General features: G+C 26.4%; 1 protein-coding gene across 1 annotated transcript; it reads right to left on the reverse strand.

Annotated features, from left to right (window-relative positions):
- Positions 1 to 2265: 2265 nt before the first annotated feature.
- Positions 2266 to 21822, reverse strand: LOC107451316 (dnaJ homolog subfamily C member 4). Its single transcript, XM_071181187.2, has 6 exons — positions 21549 to 21822; positions 17708 to 17789; positions 17051 to 17229; positions 11605 to 11784; positions 9555 to 9638; positions 2266 to 2415 (listed from the first exon to the last, which is right to left on the reverse strand). The coding sequence occupies exons 1-6, from the start codon at positions 21656 to 21658 to the stop codon at positions 2352 to 2354; spliced, it is 699 nt and encodes a 232-aa protein (XP_071037288.2). The 5' UTR covers positions 21659 to 21822; the 3' UTR covers positions 2266 to 2351.
- Between the last annotated feature and the right edge of the window lie 39 nt (positions 21823 to 21861).

Genomic DNA, 21861 nt, shown 5'->3' on the forward strand with positions numbered 1-21861 from the left:
TTCATAAAAAAATAGTTTGGTTGGATATTTTTTTACTTTAGAAGAAAAATTTTTACGGTTAAGATAAGTTTTAATATAAGACTAAAAAATTGTTTTGAAGATTTTAGGTAATGGTAATAATTAACAAATAAATTTGCTTGTTTTAATATAGTAATAAGACATATTACAAATTTGAAAAACATTATTGTACTGCTGTTAATTAAAATTTTTGAAAGTACTTATTCAGTGTCCTTATAAATTTATTGCAATCTAACTCGTTTATTGTAGCCCTTGTTTAACAACGAAATTTTTAGCAAAAAAAAAAAAATTAAAACTCTGATAATGCACCCATAACTCAAATTTAAAATTTAATGAAGAACTTTTCCTCAAATTCTGAGAAGTCATTTTATCATAATTCAGTCATATTGTTTGTGAAAATTTCTTTTCTTTTCCTTCTAAAGTGCTTAAAAAAAAAAAACTAAAGTTCAAAAATTATAAGTCATGGGCTACTTGAAAAGTCACCCATTTACCTTCAAGTTGATTAGAAAATCTATAATTTATATCTAAATTAGCCAGATTTATTTCAAATTGTTTGCAATGAGCCAAAGCTCATTGCAATAAGATTAAGCAAGTTCAGGCTGATTAATTTTTCACACGTTTTCTAATAAGCCTAAGACCATATTAAGCCATTTGTAATTATTCTAAACATACCAGGTGGGAAAAAAATTACTGGAGATTTTTCCAATTAATTTGGCTCTTTTCAAAATGAATGTGACATTTCAAGAGCTGGATTTTTCAATTAACCTACAACTTATGTATAGAAGCAATGAAGAGAAAGAATGTGATATTTCTTTCAGTTTTGGCACGAATTACAGAGCTATAGGGCAGCAACCAAGGAATAACAAATTGTGGGTGTCCTTTGAAATAACTAACAAAAAAAGTTGGTATACGCACGCTATTGAATAGATTTAGGCACTTATTGCTTATGTGCCTGCTAGTATATTCCTCAACAAATGTTTGCGAAACATACTCTTAATTTTTATTAACAAATAGTTTTTAATGCAGAAAAAAGATCAAAATTTTACTACAGTTAGATGACATGAAAATATTGACCTGTGAAAAAAGTATGATTTATTTTCCACAACAATTTCAACCCCATTGAAAAATTTAAAAAAAACTTCAAAAAGATTTTAATGATAAAAAAAACATGATTACAAATGTGCGAAGCTGTCATGCTGTTTTTAATACTAATGATAAATAATTCTTTGATAAATTTTGATAATTATTCATCAGACCATCACAGCAACAAAAAAAAAAATATTAGGTTGAATTTAAAGAACAAAAATAAATATAAATCCAAAACAGTATCAGACACATTTAATTTCCTCCACAGAATTCCTAATCCCGGGCACCTACTGCTTTAAAGATGTACGACACATCTGGTGGTATTTAGTTGCATCCTGTTTTTCTCTTTTTATGTAAGCCCATGCAAACATTGGACTTTTGTGTGTTTGTGAAACACTTATGCAGTGTTTGCAAAAGTGTGAAAAGAAGACTTGGAAGAGGCTTTAATAAAACTGTTTTACATTTAATGCAGTGCTGCTTTTAACAATAACACATTAAACTAAATGAGAATTATGCATTACACAGGTGCCAAACAAAGGAACGAAAATAAATCATAAGGAAAGCGTGCACATTTTTTCCTCAGTATAAAAAAAAAATCAAAAACAAGTAACCCATTTTTAAACATTTTCTAGTTAATTTTAGTGTATTATGACTTATTTTTAATAATTTTGGCTGATTCTGGTATAACAAGCATTGAGATTAAGTAAAGAAATTACCTCTGCTTATTGTTGTACAAAAGCTTGAGTGAATTTTACAAATAGAGAAAGTAAATTAACCAAATTGTACATAGCATTGCATCCCTTTTTTTTTTTAAAATGAAATCAAAGCGGTCCCTCTTCCAAAGAAGATACTAATGTTTATGATCAGGCCAATATTCTTTATAGACTATGACTGGACATATACTGTTCAAAACACTTTTATTCTAGTTAATGAATATAAAAATCTACTAAGCGTTTCACACTAGATTATAAGACTGAACATACTCTGTTTGTAATATTGTATCTTGTTACTTTGGAAATCCACAAAATAACCATTTATATGTAACTCGAAAATATTGTGTCTCCCAACATTTTTATAATTTACTTACTAACAAATCAAAAGGAAAGAACAATAAATTCATAATTCATGATGGAATGGTGCGGAAACAGGAAGAATATAAAATAAAAATAAATAGAATTTTATTAAAAACAAATAGTTCAACATTCAAGAAAATATTTTCATTCCATCACTACACACAATATTTCTATCTACTCATCTGGTTTATTAAGTCGATTTTTCCATCTTTCAAATAATTTTTCTCTTCCACTTTCACTGAAATAAAGGAAAAAATAATAAATAACTTCATATAGCACCTAAACAACGTAAGGATAAAAATAGCCGTGAATTTAGAAAAGCAGCCATGAAAAACAAAAGACTAGAAAATTGAACACAAATAAAAACAAACTATGAATAATTGGTAAACAATAACAACATGGATAATGATGATATAATAATAATGGCAAATAATAATAAGAGCGTGCAGCATTTTGCAATTTCTACAGTGAATATTTAATAACAACTATAAAATTACAAATTAAGATCATTCCTTCAAGAACAATTTACATTGAAGATATCTAAAAATTAACATATTATAAAATAAGATTTTGTGTCTAGTTAAACTGAGTTTTTTAATCTTTCTGCTCGTTTAGATGTTTGTTTCCTTTTTTGTTGTAAATGGGAAACATTAAATGTTCAAGAATAAAATTTTTTCTATATTTCCTTGTAACTTTTTTTTTCACTTACAGTTATGTTGTTTTATAATAAAGCTTTCAACTTCATAATTTAAAATTCATTTTGTTAATGGGTAAATAAATAAATAACTGTGATTGGAAGTAAATAAAATGAAAAAAAAAAAATATGAAAAAACTAAGCATAAATCACTTCTGGATCCTGTTATAAGTGCTGTCTTCAATCTTAAGGAGAGAAAATTTTCTATTCTAAATATTTAAATCAATTTATTCACAGAAATTTCAAAATTTTTTCCCTCCCTAGTTTCAAGTCAAAGTATAAATATGTATTTCCCAAAAACATGCTGGCAAAACGGCTTCCTTTCCTTTCAAATTTTACTGTTCAAATTAAATACTTGATATTTATTATAACTCCAAAAGTGACTTTTTGTTTCATTCATTTGAAATAAAAAATATTGTAGCATAAGTTCAACCAGCAAAAGTGTGAATTTGATGCTGTTTTTTATTATCATCATTTAATGTAATTCTTTTGTATTTATAGTTAGATAACAATTGAAAGCTTAAATTCATTTTACTCATGGCTTTAAATTTTAAACATATTTTATTTTAAAAAAAATTCACAAAATAATATTATATACATTTCTCTTTAAATTGCATGGTAATGTAATGTAATAGAAACATTCTTACATTGTTATGTAATGCATTCTTCATGAATAAAAATATTTTAGATCTATTTCTTAATAAAAATTAAGATATATAGATATAGATATATTAAAAAAAAAACTTTATAACAGCTGTTCAACTTCTAAAATATGCTTATGCGATAGTCGATAAGATAAAAATAGAAAACATTTGTTTAGCTTAATAATAATGGTTTTTAACAGTCACACAGAAATTCATCTACTATTTTAACATATTAGTCTATTTCATGGTACATATGTTTTGTAATTTTAATATTGATAAACCAATTAAAAATAATGATTATTTTATAATTAAACATATTTCAAGAATGTATATTACATCGCTTAATATAGCAAGGCATTCATAATTGGAACTACAGTATAGTTACAGGGTTCCCACTCTTTTAACAAAGCAAAATTTAAGCACTTTTAAGGACTTTTTTTGAAAAAATTAAGGACTTTTTTTAAAAAAATTAAGGACCTTCAAAATAGTATGATTGTTTATCATCAAATAAATACATACAACCAGTGACAGTGCTAATTATTTAACTTTCTTAAAAAAAATCAATAAAAAAAATAACAAAAAAACAATTTCATTATAATGTAAGTACTGATAAAATTGTTTTAATAATTGTTTCAGGGCTCACCAAAGTAGGAACCAGACATTTTTTGCAAACCCGGCTCGGGTTTTTTAAAAACATTTTCAGATTGTTAAGAATTAACGACATCTATGAAAATTATCTGTATTCCCTTTTTAATCATTTTATTGAAATTGAATTGCAAAATTAGGTGCAGAAATATAATAAAAAAAGAGTAAATAAAGAAATTTTGGAAAAATATTGAAAATATTATTACAAGTTTTTATATTTCGCTACTAGACATGTATCACGTATTCAGCTGTGGGCTGGTAAATATTCAATTATGCCAAAAAAATTCTTTTTCTCTATTAACAAAATGTTTCATTTATACGGGTATATAATAATAAAAAAATTAATAATAAGAAGTTAAATTAGAGTTATGCATGAGAGTAGTTTTCTTAAGTATGTCATGTCAAATGAAGTCCTATTTTAAGTAAAAACGGGTTATACTAATATTTAAGCACCTTAAATCATTCCACTTTTTTTTCTTCAGGCTTAACTATATATATATTTTTCTTAAATTCGCTGCAATAAATATTTTTATAAAATTTTTAGAGAATAAAAATACAATTATGTTTAAGATTTATAATTTTCAAACTATAATGTTCAAACAATAATGTTCTAAATATGTTTTTTAATAGTTCTCGGTGAAACATATTAATAATAGGGTCCAAAATGATTTTTCAAAGGTATCAACGCATTCCTATGGCTAGAAAATTGGTAAGGTTACTGAACAAACAAATATTTATAAATTATTTATTTTTTCATTATTGATAGACATTTACTTATATTTCTTTATCATCCTGTATAATTCTTAATATTACTCTCTAATATTATTATGATTTGATATTTTATTTCTATGGTAAATTAATAGTTTTGAAAAAAACTATTGAAAAACATATTGAAAGTAATATGTAACTTAACCATTTAGAAATTATTCCTCAACAGCAAATGTGTTATATTTACTTTTAAGATGAGCTTTACAATTATTTCCAACCAAAACTGATATTAGGAATTGACTTTAATGTTACCAAACAATCAGACGAAGAACATTTACTAATTTTAAAGCAACCAAAAGTTGAATAGAAACTTTAAAAAAAATATATAAAAAAGAAACAGTATATTAAGTGGCAATGTTAACTGAGAAAAATGATTATTAAAATCAAAGTTTGAATTTTATTCTAATAGACATTAATAATAAAAAGCTTGGGATCTTTTAATTATGTAGATTTAAATTTTTATATAACAATCTGCTTATCCTTAAAAAACAAAAACAATCTAACTGTGTAACAATCTAAAACTTTAAAAAAATAAATTACATTGAAGCAAAAGAAGTTATAAATAGTTACCTAACATTTAACTTCCTTGTTAGGAGCAAATCATGCATTATTTAGTACTCAGAAATAAAAATTTAAAATATTTTTGACAAAACTTGAGATTTATTGAGTTTTCCATCAAAAACTCAATAAATCTCAGGTTTTTGATATAAAACCTAGGCGGGATGGGATTTTTCAAACCCTTTTTATTACATATTTGTCTAATTTTTAGTACAATCATGAATTTTGAAAAATGTTGCTGCTTTTAATAAATTTGCAGTTACTTATTACACACTGATATATTATACAAATTTATTGAATTCTTCCAAGATTTTTGAAAATAATTTTTGTTACGGATTCCAGTTCAAAACCTTTTTCTCATGCTTCTCTTCTTAGGGTTTTACTTTATTCCTATTAGCAGATGCATTACCAGTAGAACTGAATTTCTAGAATTCTGTCAATTTTGAAGATCAGTGTGGGTCTCCTACTTTTACTTAAGTACCTTAGAACTGCCCCCCCCCCAAAAAAAAGAAAGCACTATCTCTTCCATCTGCAGTATTTCCCTTGTCCACACTCAACTCTTTTCTTTCAGAATGTCACTCTTCTTATAGAGTATCATTCGAGGCAAAAGGCAATATATTAATGAAAGAACCAAAATATAATTAAGACATGCTATCTTCTCCTTGCCTGTAGCCATCTCACACACATCCTGATTTGTCTCTCTAAAATGCTTTATTCTCCGCGCATGATCTAATTCTAGGTGATAAGAGAACGACTTTTTGTCCTAAAACATTGAACTGAAAAATTGTTTCTATCAACTATAGTGATGCTGAAAAATTAAGCAGTTTTAAGAACCTTGTACCAAAACTAAGTACTTTTAAGGGCCCTTATTTTTCAAAATAAAAGTTAAGCAGTTTTTAAGGATTTTTAAGGACCGTGGGAACCCTGAGTTACAATATAATGAAGTCCCAGCAGCAAATATTTTCCTTACAACAAACATTTTAATCAAAGTGTCAAATAACACATAAAACATTCTTCATGTAATGAAGTGGTTGTCCCTCTATAACGGATTTTAACACTTAAAATTTTTGATTTTTGTCATTTTTAAAAAAAAAAGTTTCAATTGAAAGTTTTAATTTTGTTAGTTTGATTTTAGAAGGGAATAGAAGAACAATAGATGATGCAACTTTTTTCACTGTCTTAAAAGTGAGCAAAAGACTGTTCAACTGCTTCATATTCAGCAGATGAAAAGAATTTTAATAGTGTGATGGACAGCACATTGATTGCTATGGACCAACTTGTGTTGAGAAATGACAGCGATTTTGAGAATTTAAGGAATGATATAAGACAAAAGCACGTAGGACAGAAAAACTAAAATCATTCAAAATCATTAAAAAGAGTTTTCAAATGCCAAAAAAAAAAAAAAATGCCTCCAGCTATATTTTTAGCTTACTCTTAATATGGAAAAATTAATGACCTTAAATACAAAACAATGTAAACTCACAGAATTTTGCAAGCAAAAAACATACTTGTAGAAAGGTAGATCTACAATAGAATAGATATTTAACCAATGACAAATCCGTGAGAAAACAGTGGAATTTGGAATTGAAAATAACTGTTTTTTAATAGATTTAAAAAAACAGCTTATGACAAAATAGATCGATAACAACTTATTTTATCAATGAAAGAATTTTATATCTTAACCAAACTTATAAGATTAGTCTTATTAACGCAGCAGGACACAAATATGAGAGCACAATTTCAAAGTAACTTTTCAGCCTTTTGATATGTTCAATGGCATTAGGCGAGGTGATGCTTTGGTCAGATTCCTCTTCAACATAGCACTTGAAAAGTTGTTAAGAGATGCCAGATAAGGCAAAACATTCTGAATGAACCTGTACAGATTGTGCCCTATACTGATAATATAGACATAATTACAAGAAAGAAAGATGATCTGAAAGAATTTTTTGGCTCTTGAAGAGCAATCAAGAAAAACTAATTTACAACTGCAAAGATAAAATATCTGACATTTACAAAGAGAGGGTACTGCTTTAGAGATGGAAGTTTGTAAGCTTTAAAATTTTTTTATAGTCTTACCTACTTGGAATTGCAAATTAACATCAATAATGATATATCATGGGTGCAAAAAAGAAGTATTAAATCTGATAAATGTTTTTTATGGCTTGAGAAAATATTTAAAATCACATCAGATGGGTAGGAAAACTAAGTTCAAGCTATATAAATGCTTCATTTGACTTATACTAACTTATGCTTCAGAAACATGACACAGAAAACTCAGAAAAATGAGGAAAAGTTGTCTATTTTTGAAAAGAAAGTACTCTGAAGTATTCTATAAGAAATACGAAAGGATGGACTTTGGCAGAAAAAAGCCCATTGATAACTACACAATCTATAACAATAAAATGATGAGTTAGTCTTTGTGTCTCTCCTATAACTCAGAACAGTTTATGCTAGCATCTTGAAATTTGGACAGTGAGTAAAAGTAGCAATTTTAGCTCCTGATCCAAAAAATAGTTTGAAAAGTTCAATTATAACGTTTGGGAGAGATCAAGTTCACAGTTTTTAGTACATTGTCTTATATTTGTTAATAAATAACTAAAAATTATTACTAAAAAGGAAGCTGTGGAAATATCAGAAACCACAGATCGATGGCATCGATAATTGTCAATTGTAACCGTAACTGACAAAAGGTTCTTGTAAAAAGACATCTACACTTTTTAATGTAGTTGTAGTAGCAACCATTGTCCTATATAGATCATGTTGTAATAATATATCCTTTTTTGCTACTTACCCCCTTTACTAGTTACTTGAGTAGTTTTCCTGTATTTCAAGAAAACGAGATAAATTCACTAATAGTGATAGCCAATCTTCGGAGTAATTATCAACCCGTTAGAATTAATTAAAGTCGAAAGACAAAAAAGCACTGCATAAAAATATTATTATTAAAAAGGAAAGCACTGCATTAAAATATTATTATTAAAAAGGAAAGGAAGAGAGCTGTAATTATGAACCAATTTTATCTTACAAAATCATTAATTTTATTTTTTTTATATATATTATTATAATTTTTTTTTTTACAAAATCAAATGAAAATTTAGAATCTAGAAAAATTTACAAAAAAAGCTATTCAATAAATTATAAATAAACAAAAAATATTTTACAAAAATTGCTTATTGTTTTATCAGGGTGCGTAGCCAAATTATTCAACAAAAAATAAGCACCTTTTAAGCACTTTTCAACCATTAAAAAAATATTTTTAAGCACTTTAAAAAAATATCATAATTAGAAAAGTTTGGAAAGTTTTTGACAATTGACGGATTTATCTTGTTTTAACTGTCATGTTAAAAAAAAAAAATTTCGGCATTGTTTTTGTTAATTGCCAAAAATCATGAAATTTTGAATCATGTAAAATGAATGGCGTTTTCATAGGCTGCGGACTGACAATACTCCGAAATCGATTGGGGTTAAATGAATCGTTAAAACGTTGAATAGAACAATGTCAACTGTGTCTTTTTGCTTAATTCGAAGCTAAAATCAACAGAGTAAAGAAAAAATCTCATTTTGAAAAAGGGAAAATTAAGCACTTTTTAAAAACACCCAATGAAAAAAGCACCTTTAAGGGCTTTTAAGAAACGAAAATAGCAAATAAGCACCTTTAAGCACTTTTATAGTTTGGTCTCTATCAAAGCTGGAAAAAAATAAAAAAGTAATTATTTTTAGCAATTTTGGTACAGTCTACCCTTTTTGCCAGTCAAATCTAAAGACTAGTTTATTCATACAGCTTCAAGAAAGTTAGAATAAAACTAAACAATTTTGCAAAAATCAAAACAAAATAAAAGGAATACAATAAAAGACAATAATACAATAACAAAACAAAAAAACTAAAAACAAATAATAAAAATTATAAAATAAAAAGGAAACCACTCTTTTACAGTTTAACTGCTTATGCCATGACATAAGAAATTGGAAATTAATTAATACTTTGGAAATATAAAATTGATAATCAAATACTTCAGTTAAAAACTGATTAGTAACAAAGGAACGTAATAAAGCATATTTCACACTTACACTGATTTTTGTACAGTTGCATCATAATTTTCCCTTATTTTTTTGCTTCTTGCATCTACTTGCTTCAAAGTGGATTTAGCATAGCTATTACGAAGATAAAACTCAAATTTAATATTCAATAATGAAATTAAATTATAATAGATCAAGCAATAGAAATTTTAAAGAAATAAAATGAAAATAAGACACTTATTTCATAAAAGCTTTGCAATGCACAAATAGCGCAGATGAGTTTCTTGATTTCCATTTACTTCATGTCTAACTGTTAAGTTGGATATTAAAACTAAGAACAAAATAGCAAATTTTGATTTCATTTTTTCAAAATATTACTATATCGAAAAAATTCTTTTTTTTAATACACGCTCACTTAAAAGTTACAAGCTTTAAGTGAGGGTATATTAAAAAAACATGCTTTATACATGTTCACTTAAAAGTTACAAGCTTTGTCTTAAAAAACTAATTTTAATGTAATGGATGCTATTTCTTTCACTGTTATCTTTAATTTTCATCTAATATAAAAATGAGAGATTAAGGCTACCAACAATTTGATACCTTGTATTTGTTTGAGAAGTAGACAGTTAATTGAAATATTTTTGATTTCTATTGAACAAGTCAATTTGAACAGTATGCATAATACAATATCTAAATACAATAAGCATTAAAAAACCACATACAGTAGAGTGTCGATAATTGGAGGTGGATGGGACCAAGCCTATCTTGAACTTTCGAAAACATAAATTATCGAAAATTTACAATTTAATAAATACTTAAATAAATGGAAATAAAGCAACTTTTAAATTTCAACATTTAATTAATATTATACTTAAAGAAAAATTAATCCCATTAGAAAATCAGAGTACATGTACTACATTACATCCAGTAACAATATTCATTATATTACTGCATCAGGTTAATTGTACTTTAAAATAATTGTCTAATGTTTTTTTATTTAAACACACTGTTCACATACTTCAGGGTTTAAAACACTAATTTCTTTTTTACATTCAGTCGTCGTGATTGTCATAAAACCAATCGTAGTAATCATTCCCCGTGTTGTGGGTGCATTGGTCATTGTTTAGGAGCAAGACTGTTTTTTTTTTTTTTTTGTACTAGCTCGGATTTATGGAAAACTCGAACAATCGAGACTCTTCTGTAAATCTAATTCACTATGCTTAGTTCAGATGATTACATATTTTGGAACTTTCTCTGTGATGCCACAATAGGCATTACATATTTCCTAGCTTTTAAAATTTCTTTAATTTCTTAAAACTTATTTTTTTAAATCATTCTTAACCGAATTTTAAATAAATAGAACCAATTATTTTATTTTTATTACAATTTATAAAAAGCGAATATAAAAGATTTTATTCTTTTCTTTTCAATCAATGCAACAGCTAACTTTTTATTTCAATACTAATGTAGACTCAGTAATTCACTGTTGTGCCTAATCGAAAACAAAAATCTATTTATAACTCTTCATTTCTAACCACAACAATGTTTCAGTTACATGGTTATACTAATTATCACAGTCTTGTTGGCGATTCGCGATGGCCTAAGTATTTTCAAACCTAATACTGATTGGCTTTGTTTTTTTTTTGGCGATGCTATCTTTCGATAAATCACCTTGGATCTGTTCCATGCTCATAACTGTCCGTTGTGAACAATTCAATCACTTTTTAACTTGGCTTCTGATTAGGCAGGTCAAGGGGAATTTATCTCTCATGGCCTGTCCTTTTTAATATTATTATGCAAAATTTATTTAACTTAGAAAGTCTTATCAATAAAATTAGAATTTGTATCTTGAGCTCTGCAAATAATACTAAATAAAAGTTTTATTATAATTATTATCTAGTTTTTCTTCTTCAACTGTTATTTTTATCATCCTATTTTCATCACAATTTTTAATTAGTCAATTATACCAATTCCAACTTCACACACCTAATAATTTAGTCATTATATGCTCCTTGCTAAATTATAAAATTATTGCTCCGTCACACTAATTATTATTAACTGAAAATAAGGAATCTAAATATTAAATGAATATTAAAAATACCTATAAGCAGCATAATACAGCAAGTATCCAACTACAACAAGCACAAAGCAACCAATTAATATCCAGCTTTGATTGGCACGAAAAGTAATATGTGCATTTTCTCTTTGCCGCGTGAAATTTTCTCTTTCTTGCTTATAAATATCTCTTTCATACCAAGAATCATTTTCTGTAGATGTATCACTAAACAAAACAATAAAATTATTGTTATAGAAAATACAAAAGTAAATAATTATTAAACTGATAAATATTTTACAATATACTTCTGAAACACAAAATTCACATTACTATAAAAAAGTTCTTTGATTCTTCCAGGTTTTCATAGGAAGTTTCAACAAAAGACCAACAGTTTTTTTGTTAAACTAATTTTTTATGAGAAGGGACCATTTTTTAATCAATGTGTTCCTCCAGAAAACAGTATAAAGAAAAAACATTTAATAAGTTTTTTTGGTATGTTTCTATATCATTATTTCATTAATAATAATAATTTTGGACAAAATATAATGACGTTTATGAAAGAAATAATTTATAATTCAAGTATTACTTTTGAAATAATTAAATAATAATTAATCTTAGAATAATTTATTTTGAATCACAGTAAAATATCATTGTAAACCTCAAATCTAAAATAGTTTGTTGCAAAATTTTTCCTGTTTTCCTTAAAAGTTAATATTTCTTTACTTCCTTTGTTGAAATCAACCTTTGAACTAAAACTATTTTGATAATTTTAGTTCTAATAATTGAAAAAGGGAAATAAATTATTATTCTTTTTAATAATACCAATAAATATGAAATGTTTATTAATAAAAGGAATAAACAGTTAAAATCAGTAACAGAATCAATAGTCACACAAATAAATGAATATATTACATACATACATATATATATATATATATATATATATATATATATATATATATATATATATATATATATATATATATATATATATATATATATATGTATGTATATATATATATATATATATATAAATATATATATATTTTATATATACATATATTTTATATATATATATATATATATATATATATATATATATATATATATATATATATATATATATATATATATATATATATATATATATATATATATATATATATATATATATATATATAGATATATATATAATGAATATATTACATACAGTAATGTAATAAATGCGATAATATAATATTAGGTAAGCTTATCGAAGAAGTTCATTTAGGTCTGATAAAAAAGAAATAATAAATAAAATAAAATAAAAGAGAGAAAATAAGGAAAAATCATTTGAGTACCTTATAGTTTGGTGCTCAAATTTAACAGAGAGGTAGCAACTTGAGAAAAAAAATTAAGACACATTTTTTAAAAAAAATAGGATTTCTTCTCTATACACATTTTTCCTTTTAAAAAATATACAGTATACATTTTTTTGGTAAGAATATAAGGTTGAAAATAGGTTTGAAAATAACTAACTACCATGGTCAAAACTAATTATTATTATTTATTTTTTTTTAAAGAAAAGAGTAATTTTTATATCTGTATAGTCAATTCATTATTTTTTATCTGACATTGGTATTGCTATATTATAATAAAGTTAACATTTTCACTGCTAGAAGAGGAAAATGTCAAAAAATTTAACCTGAACAAAAATAATACACATATTATATTGAAAATTCCAGGATGAATAATTTCTATAGCAAACAAAGCAAAACACTAGTACTTAAAATTTATCTTCGAAGAAATTTTTTAAATGAAATATTAAATTTAGTTTTTTAGTTTAAAAAGAAAAAAAGCTTAAACACACACAATTCAATGTAACTTTGGTAAAATTCTTAAAGTGGAAGTATGTTAAGTATGTATTCATCTAATCATTCCTTCAGATTTTATTTATTTTTGTAAAAAATGTAGAAAATTTCAAAAATTATATTCGCGCAGTAAACAGTTCTTCTGGAATTACAGAACATAAAATGGATCAAAAGTTTAAAAAAATAGAGCACAATAAAACATTGAGATATATTTGTAACTTTGAGTTCTATTTTCTATATATGTTTTCAGGGTGTCCAGTGAGAAGACATTTTCAAATTCTCTATCTATACCCAGTAGATCCAAGATTTTTCCTGTATCACGCAGATGATATTTAATATTAAATTGTATTAAAAAAAATACTTCACCATTTAAAATATATAATCAATCAGAGTAAAATTTTAAAAAATAACATTGTTGGACATTTTAATATTATAAAATAAACACCATGTATTCGAAATTAAGATAGGTTTCATTCGAAATCTTAAAAAGGGCATTATATTCTCTGAAAGAAGAACATTCGTTATAAAAGGGAGCATTCCATTTCACAGATATTTGCATCGCTTTTAAGAAACCCAAAATATACTAAGTCTATAATCATAGCATTAAAAAATCTTATTTTCGAAGGGATAGTTTAAATCAAAAATAATTCTGAGGATAAATTAAGGCATTTAATAAATTGGTTTTAAAATTAAAGTAATTCTCATATTTTGAAAGTGTTGCTGTCGTAATAACATATTAAAAATATTATATTTTAAAAATGATGTCAAAATGGCAGAAAAAACAATAAGTAACTGTAGCAACTGCCAAAAAAGGCATTGATATTTTATGTGGATTTGAGATTGAATCTTCTCAAATAAAACATGTAAGAGAGTGATTACTAAAATAAAAAATTCACTAACCATTATATTGTATAAAAATATCAGAATAGGAAGGGAAAAAAAGCACACTGAAACAGCTGAAAAAAAGAAGAGACAAATGTAAAAACGATCTTTAAATGACATAGATTTACGATAAAATAGTTGCGAACTGAGCGAGTCAAAAAGTGACTCCTTAAGCTCAAAAGGCACTCTTAATATCACTCTAGATAACTTGATAACATTCTATAATGAACAACAGACTTATTAAAAAAAAAACTGCGGAAAGGCAGAAAAATTATTTATTTATTTTTTCCAATGGCAGGCACTGAATTTGAATCTCTGCCTATACTATGCCAGAATTGTTGCTCATTTCGCGTTACCCAGTGGGCACCTGTGAACCAAAGTCACGGAGGCGAGCAACATTGCCTACGCCACACAGTCACAAATCCGTTTATAGGGTGGGCCTCATTCACGCATCATACACACACACAGCAGAGGACAGCACAAAGAGAGAGAGAAACATCCATGCCCAGAGCGGGATTCGAACCCGCAGCCTATGGCTTCGCAGTCAGGCCACCTGGCCGGTGCAGAAAAATTATAAATAACATCAATGTAAAGTTATTATGGATTTGTCAGGAATCGAACATATCAAAAAGTGGTAACTCAAATTCAAAATTCTTAGGTTGTAATAACATTGCATTAAAAACATCTAAATTTGAAAAACCAAAAAATTGGTAAATAGCTTGTGAAAGAACAATCATCAAATGACGTGAAATGATGATGGTATTGTCACTAATTAAACATGCCAACTAAATTCACCAAAATGTGAGAACTCAAATTCGAAATTTGCAGGTCGTAATGACATAGTTCTTGAAATATCACAATTGTTGGAAATCTATCATAGAATGACGCAAAATTACGATGAAATTGCTTGAATCCAATTCGCTCCAAACTCCAAATTTCGCACATCTTAATAGTATTGCATAAAAATATCGGAATTTGAGAAACTATGTAAAAGGGACTGAAAATTAAATACATATACACTTATAATATAAAATAGAAAATTAGAAAAAATAGAAAATTATATAATCTCCAAAAAACTATTACCAAAAGATGAGAAATTATGATGGAATCATCATCACAAATCGAACGCTTCAGAAAAGTGATGGCTCAAATTTGAAATTCACATGCCACCATAAAGTATTAAATATATCAACTTATCTGTCATAATTGGGAAACTCATAGGGAAAAGACAGAAAAAAATGAGAAATTACTGCTGAAAAAACAACTGAACAGTCTGGAAGAAAACTTTTTTGTGCCATTCTTAGTGAAGCGCTGCTCACAAATGGAAGCATCTTTTCGTTGTTTTACTAAAATTTTTTTAGAAATTTGCTGAAATTTCTAGAATTAATTAATTCTCCAATGATTTCAGGTTTTTCCTATTTTTCCAGATTTTAGGAAATAACTGTTTTAAAATAAAGAGCCCTTTCATAAAATTCATTTAAATTTTTATTTTATTTACACAATAAATATTGCTATTTAACACCACTTGACTTAACATTCTCCATCAACACTATTAAAAAGTATGTCATTGAAAAGAAATGTCATTACCTGTGAATTATATTAAAGAGAGATTGACTCAATTTTAGACCTAGTCTGGGTTTAATGTATGTCAGAGTAGCAAACTGGATCAATTATATAACTCTATGTAATTATTGAACAAATGTAACTTAATGTAATTAGAAAAAAAATGTAAAATTTTTTGTTTTTATATGTTATTTGTCTTTAACCTTTTATTTCTGCCAAATTTAAACATTAAATTGACATTTAATTTTAGGGTTGGTTAAGTTTCAATGTTGAAATTAATCCGTAATGCTCAACAAATTTTTCCTGAACTAGGAGAGTCCAATCTCTAAACACAATGCCTCTGGAACTGCTTATACTGCTTACTTTTGCTCATTTTGTTTACTCATGTCCCCTCAGTTTTAATTAATACCCCACTTTTATAGTTAGATTTCTTGCATACTTTAATTTAAATATTTCAAAAAGCTCAGTACCCTAACTGCTAGCAATCGCTACACCAAGTGTAAATATGCATAATCTAGAAGAGTGCATCAAATCATGTTATAAACTAAAATAGCACAAAAAAAAAACAACAACAAAAAAAATAACACTAGGAAACTGTGTTTATCTGAATAAAACCAACCACCCAGAGATAATGAAGACTTATGAAACTACACATTATTTTATGAGTTTTGACAATTTAAAATACAAAATAGCATGTAAATCAATATATTAAATTTCAAATTCTGTAAGACAACTTATTCATAAAACATACATTATGCAAATTTTAAAAAAAGGAAGGGAAAAAAAAAACATACTGCAGCTTATATACAGACGGGCTTCCATTTTGAAATTTGATAATTTACCAATTTGAAATCTCAAATAAACTAACAAGGTTTTAATAAAATCTAGTAAAAATAGAGATCCAATGCCACAAAAATTAACTTTTTGAAACACAACACATATTTTAATGTTTTGCGTAAATACTATTTCAAGTTATGTGTTTGAAGAAAATAATTCATGTGGCACTAAAAGGTAATCACTACTTTGCTTAAATTATTAATGATGATGAAACCATTAACTTTAATTGAGTTTTAATAGTTATTTTATTACAGAAGATGCATAGTTTTACTCATTCATAAAAAATAAAATCATCAGGATATTAGCAAAATGACATAAAAATATAATTAAAAAAATTATCCATCTAAAAGAATTCTTACAACGGATTGGATGACTTTGTTGAAGATCTCTTAAAATGAAAATTATTGACTTTTGTTTCATTGAGTGAGTAGTCATATTTCCGCCGACTGTCCTCATTTACGAGTATAGAATAAGCATTATTCAATTCAACAAACTTTCTATGCTGTGCAGCATCCCCAGGTTTCATATCAGGGTGAAGCTGTAAATAAATATGAAAGATATATTAAGAATATTTACATAATTTAAAATATAATGCTGCATTAGGTTTTCTAGAAATTAATTAATAATATTAGGTGCTTTAATTAAATCTGTGTGTTTAAATGTTTGGAATCCTTATAAAAATAGAAGTTAAAAAACTATGCACATCAAGCATAACAAATCAGTACTCAAATTAGAATGATCATTTTTCCTTTTTCTGCAAAGAAGTATTAGTTCATCATTTTTGCCTGAATTTGAATTTAATAAAAAAATATTTGAAAAGTATTTAATTTCCTGGCAAATATATTATAAAAAAAATTTTTAATAAAAAATTTTGTGCTTTGAACAGTAACGTTTATAAGAAAAAAATATCATATTTGCCACCAACATGACTAAATACGATGCAGCCCTTTGTTAATCAACTTGATGTGCAAGTATTGAATAAAAATTGTGATAGAAAAATGTATAATAAGCCTTACTTCTTTGCATAGTTCAATGTAAGCTTTTTTCACATCTTTAGTAGAGCTGGTATTTTTCAAACCAAGGACATCATAAAGATTTCTAAAATAAATTGAAATCAATAAATATGCATATTTCAAATCAATACATAAAATTCAATTGCATCGTAGTTGTTATCTCTAACAATTACTCCCTTCTTTCCAGCTATTTAAACTCATAGCGTTAAGAAAAATATCGATTTCAGTAATTCTTTACAAAGCAGAGGTTACAGTTACACAATGCACGGACATATAAATACTCAAATTCTGTTCAAACAAAATCTATTGCAGAAAAAATTTAGGAGTTACAATATATTTTTCAAATTAGCAAACAAGACATAAATACAATGTATTAAAAGTCTGAGTCAAAATTAAAAGTCCTACTATTTTTTTTAATCAGGAAAATTTGAATATTTTTGTTAAAAAAAATGTAAGAAAAAAATTTAAGCGAAAATTAAAATGCATATTTGGAAAATTAATGTAGGTATTAGGGCACAATTTTGTCGGTTAGCAAGTAGACAATCGCTAGCCCCGTGGCAGAATTGCGACAACATGGGCGACATTGTAGCAGAACTTTCAGAGTTCTTGAAGATACTTATCTTGCGGGAAATAAAAATTTTTGGTTTGTTTCTCTGCAGAAATTTACACTTAAAATTTGAATTGCGTATTTAAATAATCACTTTTTGAAGTGCTCAATTTATGCCAACATCATAAATCCATTTTGATAGTATTTTCAGCAGCTATTAATATTGATTTTCATGAGGCTTTTAGACATACCAATATATTTCAGGGGATATGGGAAATTCGAATTGCGCATTAAATTTTTTACTTTTTAAAAGCAATGATTCTATCGATTTTTTTATCAGTTATTGCTTTTGGCTTCCACATAGTTTTAAAAACCTGATATTATTTATTGCAACAATCACATCTTGAAACGAAACATGCAATTGAGTAAACCTTTTCTGAATAGTCTGATTCGCATGACTACATTGTTAATCTGTTTTTCGGTAATTACTACTACAGATTTAATGATATTTATTTATTTTTTAATGTGATGATGATTTGCAATATGCGATAAAGGAAATTATCAGTGCAAAATCTCCCTCCAACAAAATGCGAGAATATCACCCATAATATCAGAACCAAAAAAATATTATATATTCAATTAAAAAAATTATATTGTTTTTGTAAACACAGCATTTTTGTTACCTTAAATTAGTAACATACATCTTTGTTATTATTGAAAATATCTTGCAGAAAAATATTAGAGCTGAAGAGTCACAGAAAGCCTGAAAAATTCCGTCACGGGGATCGCTAGTTAAAATAAAATTCAATGCTTGTTAAAGAAAATGCAGTAGCAAAAATTGCTAGTAGCCTCTAATAGTCTTAAGATTAGAGACATAGAAAGATTTGATAAATAGACGATCATTAAGATGGATTGTTCAAAAGAAGACATATTCCACCTATGATAAGAACCAGGGTTGTGTTTTTGACATGACAGTGGTAAAATGCGTGTTTTTACCGGTAAAATCAGTCAAAAACCTACTGTTTTCTTTAATTTATGGCATAAGCGGACAATATATTATTTTCACATAATTGCCTTTATAAATTAATGTTGTAAATGATTGCTATCGGTTTTGCAACTATATACACGTATTCTTATAGAAGGATATACATTCATACAGAAATATTGTAATATACTTATTGAAAATAGTGATACTTACTTTTATCATTATAGCTTGATTTGCAAAGGATTCAAAATTTTGCACTTCTTAATTGTTAAAAATAAACAAACAAAAAAGCTTGGAACTATTAATAAATTCAGGAACTAAAATGAAAAATTTAGAATTTGGCATTTCTTAAATATTAGAAATAAGCTAAACAAAACTTTCAAAACTTGTAACTACTAACTAACTCTAAGTCAAGAATTACTGCTATTTTGTCAAGTTAAAAGCTTTTATTCAGTTGAAAAAGCACATTAAATGAAACTTAATTACAAACAAAATTACATGTTCAGTAGTCGGGGTCACTGTGCCGAAGCATACGATAGCAAGTGACTAATTTTGCGTATTTTTCATTGCCCAGTCGATTTCTGAGTTTGGTATGGATGAGTCCAAAATTCGAGAATAATGAGGATTCGAGATCATTGTGGATAATGATAACAAAAGGTTATTGCAATGTTGCAAGGAATGTTGCAATGTTGTGTTCCTCAAAGCAAGATTTTATGAATGAAAGTGATCAATCTTGACATTCTTTAGTAATGTAATATGCCAAACAAAATGATGCTTGGAAATGTTGAAAATTTTGTATTAGTATCCTAATATTTTACTTCAAATAGTATGTTTTGATATAATCATGTTGGGAAAATGCAGGAATCTGTTCTTAAATATCTTTTAACAACTTTTTTTTAAATTTTATTGCTCAAAAAATGAATTAATTTTAAATTATAAGCAGTTAAACTGAAATAAAAATACAGTTTTACCCAAACTATGGGTTTTTGACAGAGGAGTTTTTGACATGACTTTAAAAACCATGGTAATAACCGGTAAATACCGTCATGTGTCAAAAACTTGCCAACCCTGATAAGAACAAAACAAACAAAAAAAATAGAACTCTTTATATCAAATGATATCAAGATTGAGAGATAAACTCAAAGTCCCTCTAACTACAAAAGACATCAAAATATTGATTAGAGTGTAGAATAAGGTACTTATTAGATTGGGAACAGGACCTAGGAGCTTTTTCTGTAAATAAAATCCTTCACTTTCCTATTATTCTATCTCATTTACTTATTATTAAAAAAATCTCAATTTAAATCATTTTCTCTGTTTTTAATAAAAATATATAAAAAAAAACTCTAAAATATGAAGGACATCGCATTGTTAGTTATACTTTTCATCCGACTTTCCATACAAAAATAGTTGAGCAGACAATATATATATGAATAGAAACACTTATACTGTTAATTCTTTGACAAAAAATTAAAAAAATAATAGCAACCCTCCATTAAAAAATTTGTCAGTTTTTAATTAACTATTTCAGATATAAAATCAAAAATTGTATTTTTTAATTATTTAGTAATGGTAAAACAAATTTATTCACATTTTAATACAGTAATAATTTGTAATATCAATTTTATAAAAACTATAATATCAGTCCCATGAGCTTCTTCTCCTTATGCCACTTTCTCGACGTCATTTCATATGTACGTGACTATTTCCTGTTAAAGTTTTTTTCAAGTAAATTTGAAAAATAATCTCACAATAGCTTAAGAAGGAGAATTTCAAAATAAAAAAATTATGCTTTACTCCATGTCCTTTGCTTGTAATGTCATTCACATTTCATATTTTTACTCTAAATAAAGCACTTGAAATTTTCATCCCTTTTTTTATTTACATTCCTTTGCATGGTCTGGGTCTGAATAATATTAATATATTGAAAAACATCGCATGTAATTTTCAAAAAAAAATTTTTTTAATATTTATTAATGAAAAAAAGTTCAAAAATAGGAAAACCTATTAAAATGCAACAGTCATGTAATCAGTCATGGTGCATTTGCTGATATCACAAAACTTGTTATAGCTTCACAAATATACTTAAAACCCAAAGATTTAGTAAAATAGCACAAAAGCCGTAATGTTAGCTTTAAAGCTTACTCAATTTCGTTTAAAAGTTATTCAGAACATTTTGCTACAAAGTGCTTCAATTACTAGTTACAATTAAAGGTCAAATAAAGATTTCACTCAGGCAAATATTCTTATTGTGCTTCCCAAAAGTTTTCAGAAATTATTATTTATAATATTTAGAAAATCTCTTTATTTACCTAGAGGCAGAATGTTTGCTGTAATTCTTCAAAGGAATAAAACAGATTGAGGACGATGGCTTATAATGAATAAATTTGAAAGAATATAATAAAATTCTTCTACATATCATTATACAGATAAATCATTAATTCATTACAATGTTGCTCGTTAGCAGGAATTGCAGTTACATTTTAAAGTTATACCATAACACCAGACGAGCGCTGTCATATTACATACAATTTTTATCATATTACATACAAGCTATTATTTACAATTTATAAATCGTAAGAAAAAACGTTTCCAGCTGTTTATTTTTGCCTGTCTTAGAAGGCT

Source organism: Parasteatoda tepidariorum, chromosome 8 (assembly GCF_982258835.1).
Source record: "Parasteatoda tepidariorum strain Cologne lab strain chromosome 8, Ptep-v5.0, whole genome shotgun sequence".
Lineage (NCBI taxonomy): Eukaryota > Metazoa > Arthropoda > Arachnida > Araneae > Theridiidae > Parasteatoda > Parasteatoda tepidariorum.

Coding starts and splice junctions, on each gene's coding strand:
- LOC107451316 (XM_071181187.2), bottom strand. CDS start 21,658: ATGATATGTAGAAGAATTTTATTATATTCTTTCAAATTTATTCATTAT. Junction 11,785..17,050: donor ACAAAGTCATCCAATCCGTT/GTAAGAATTCTT, acceptor TGTTTTGTTTAG/TGATACATCTACAGAAAATG. Junction 2,416..9,554: donor GCAACTGTACAAAAATCAGT/GTAAGTGTGAAA, acceptor CCTTTATTTCAG/TGAAAGTGGAAGAGAAAAAT.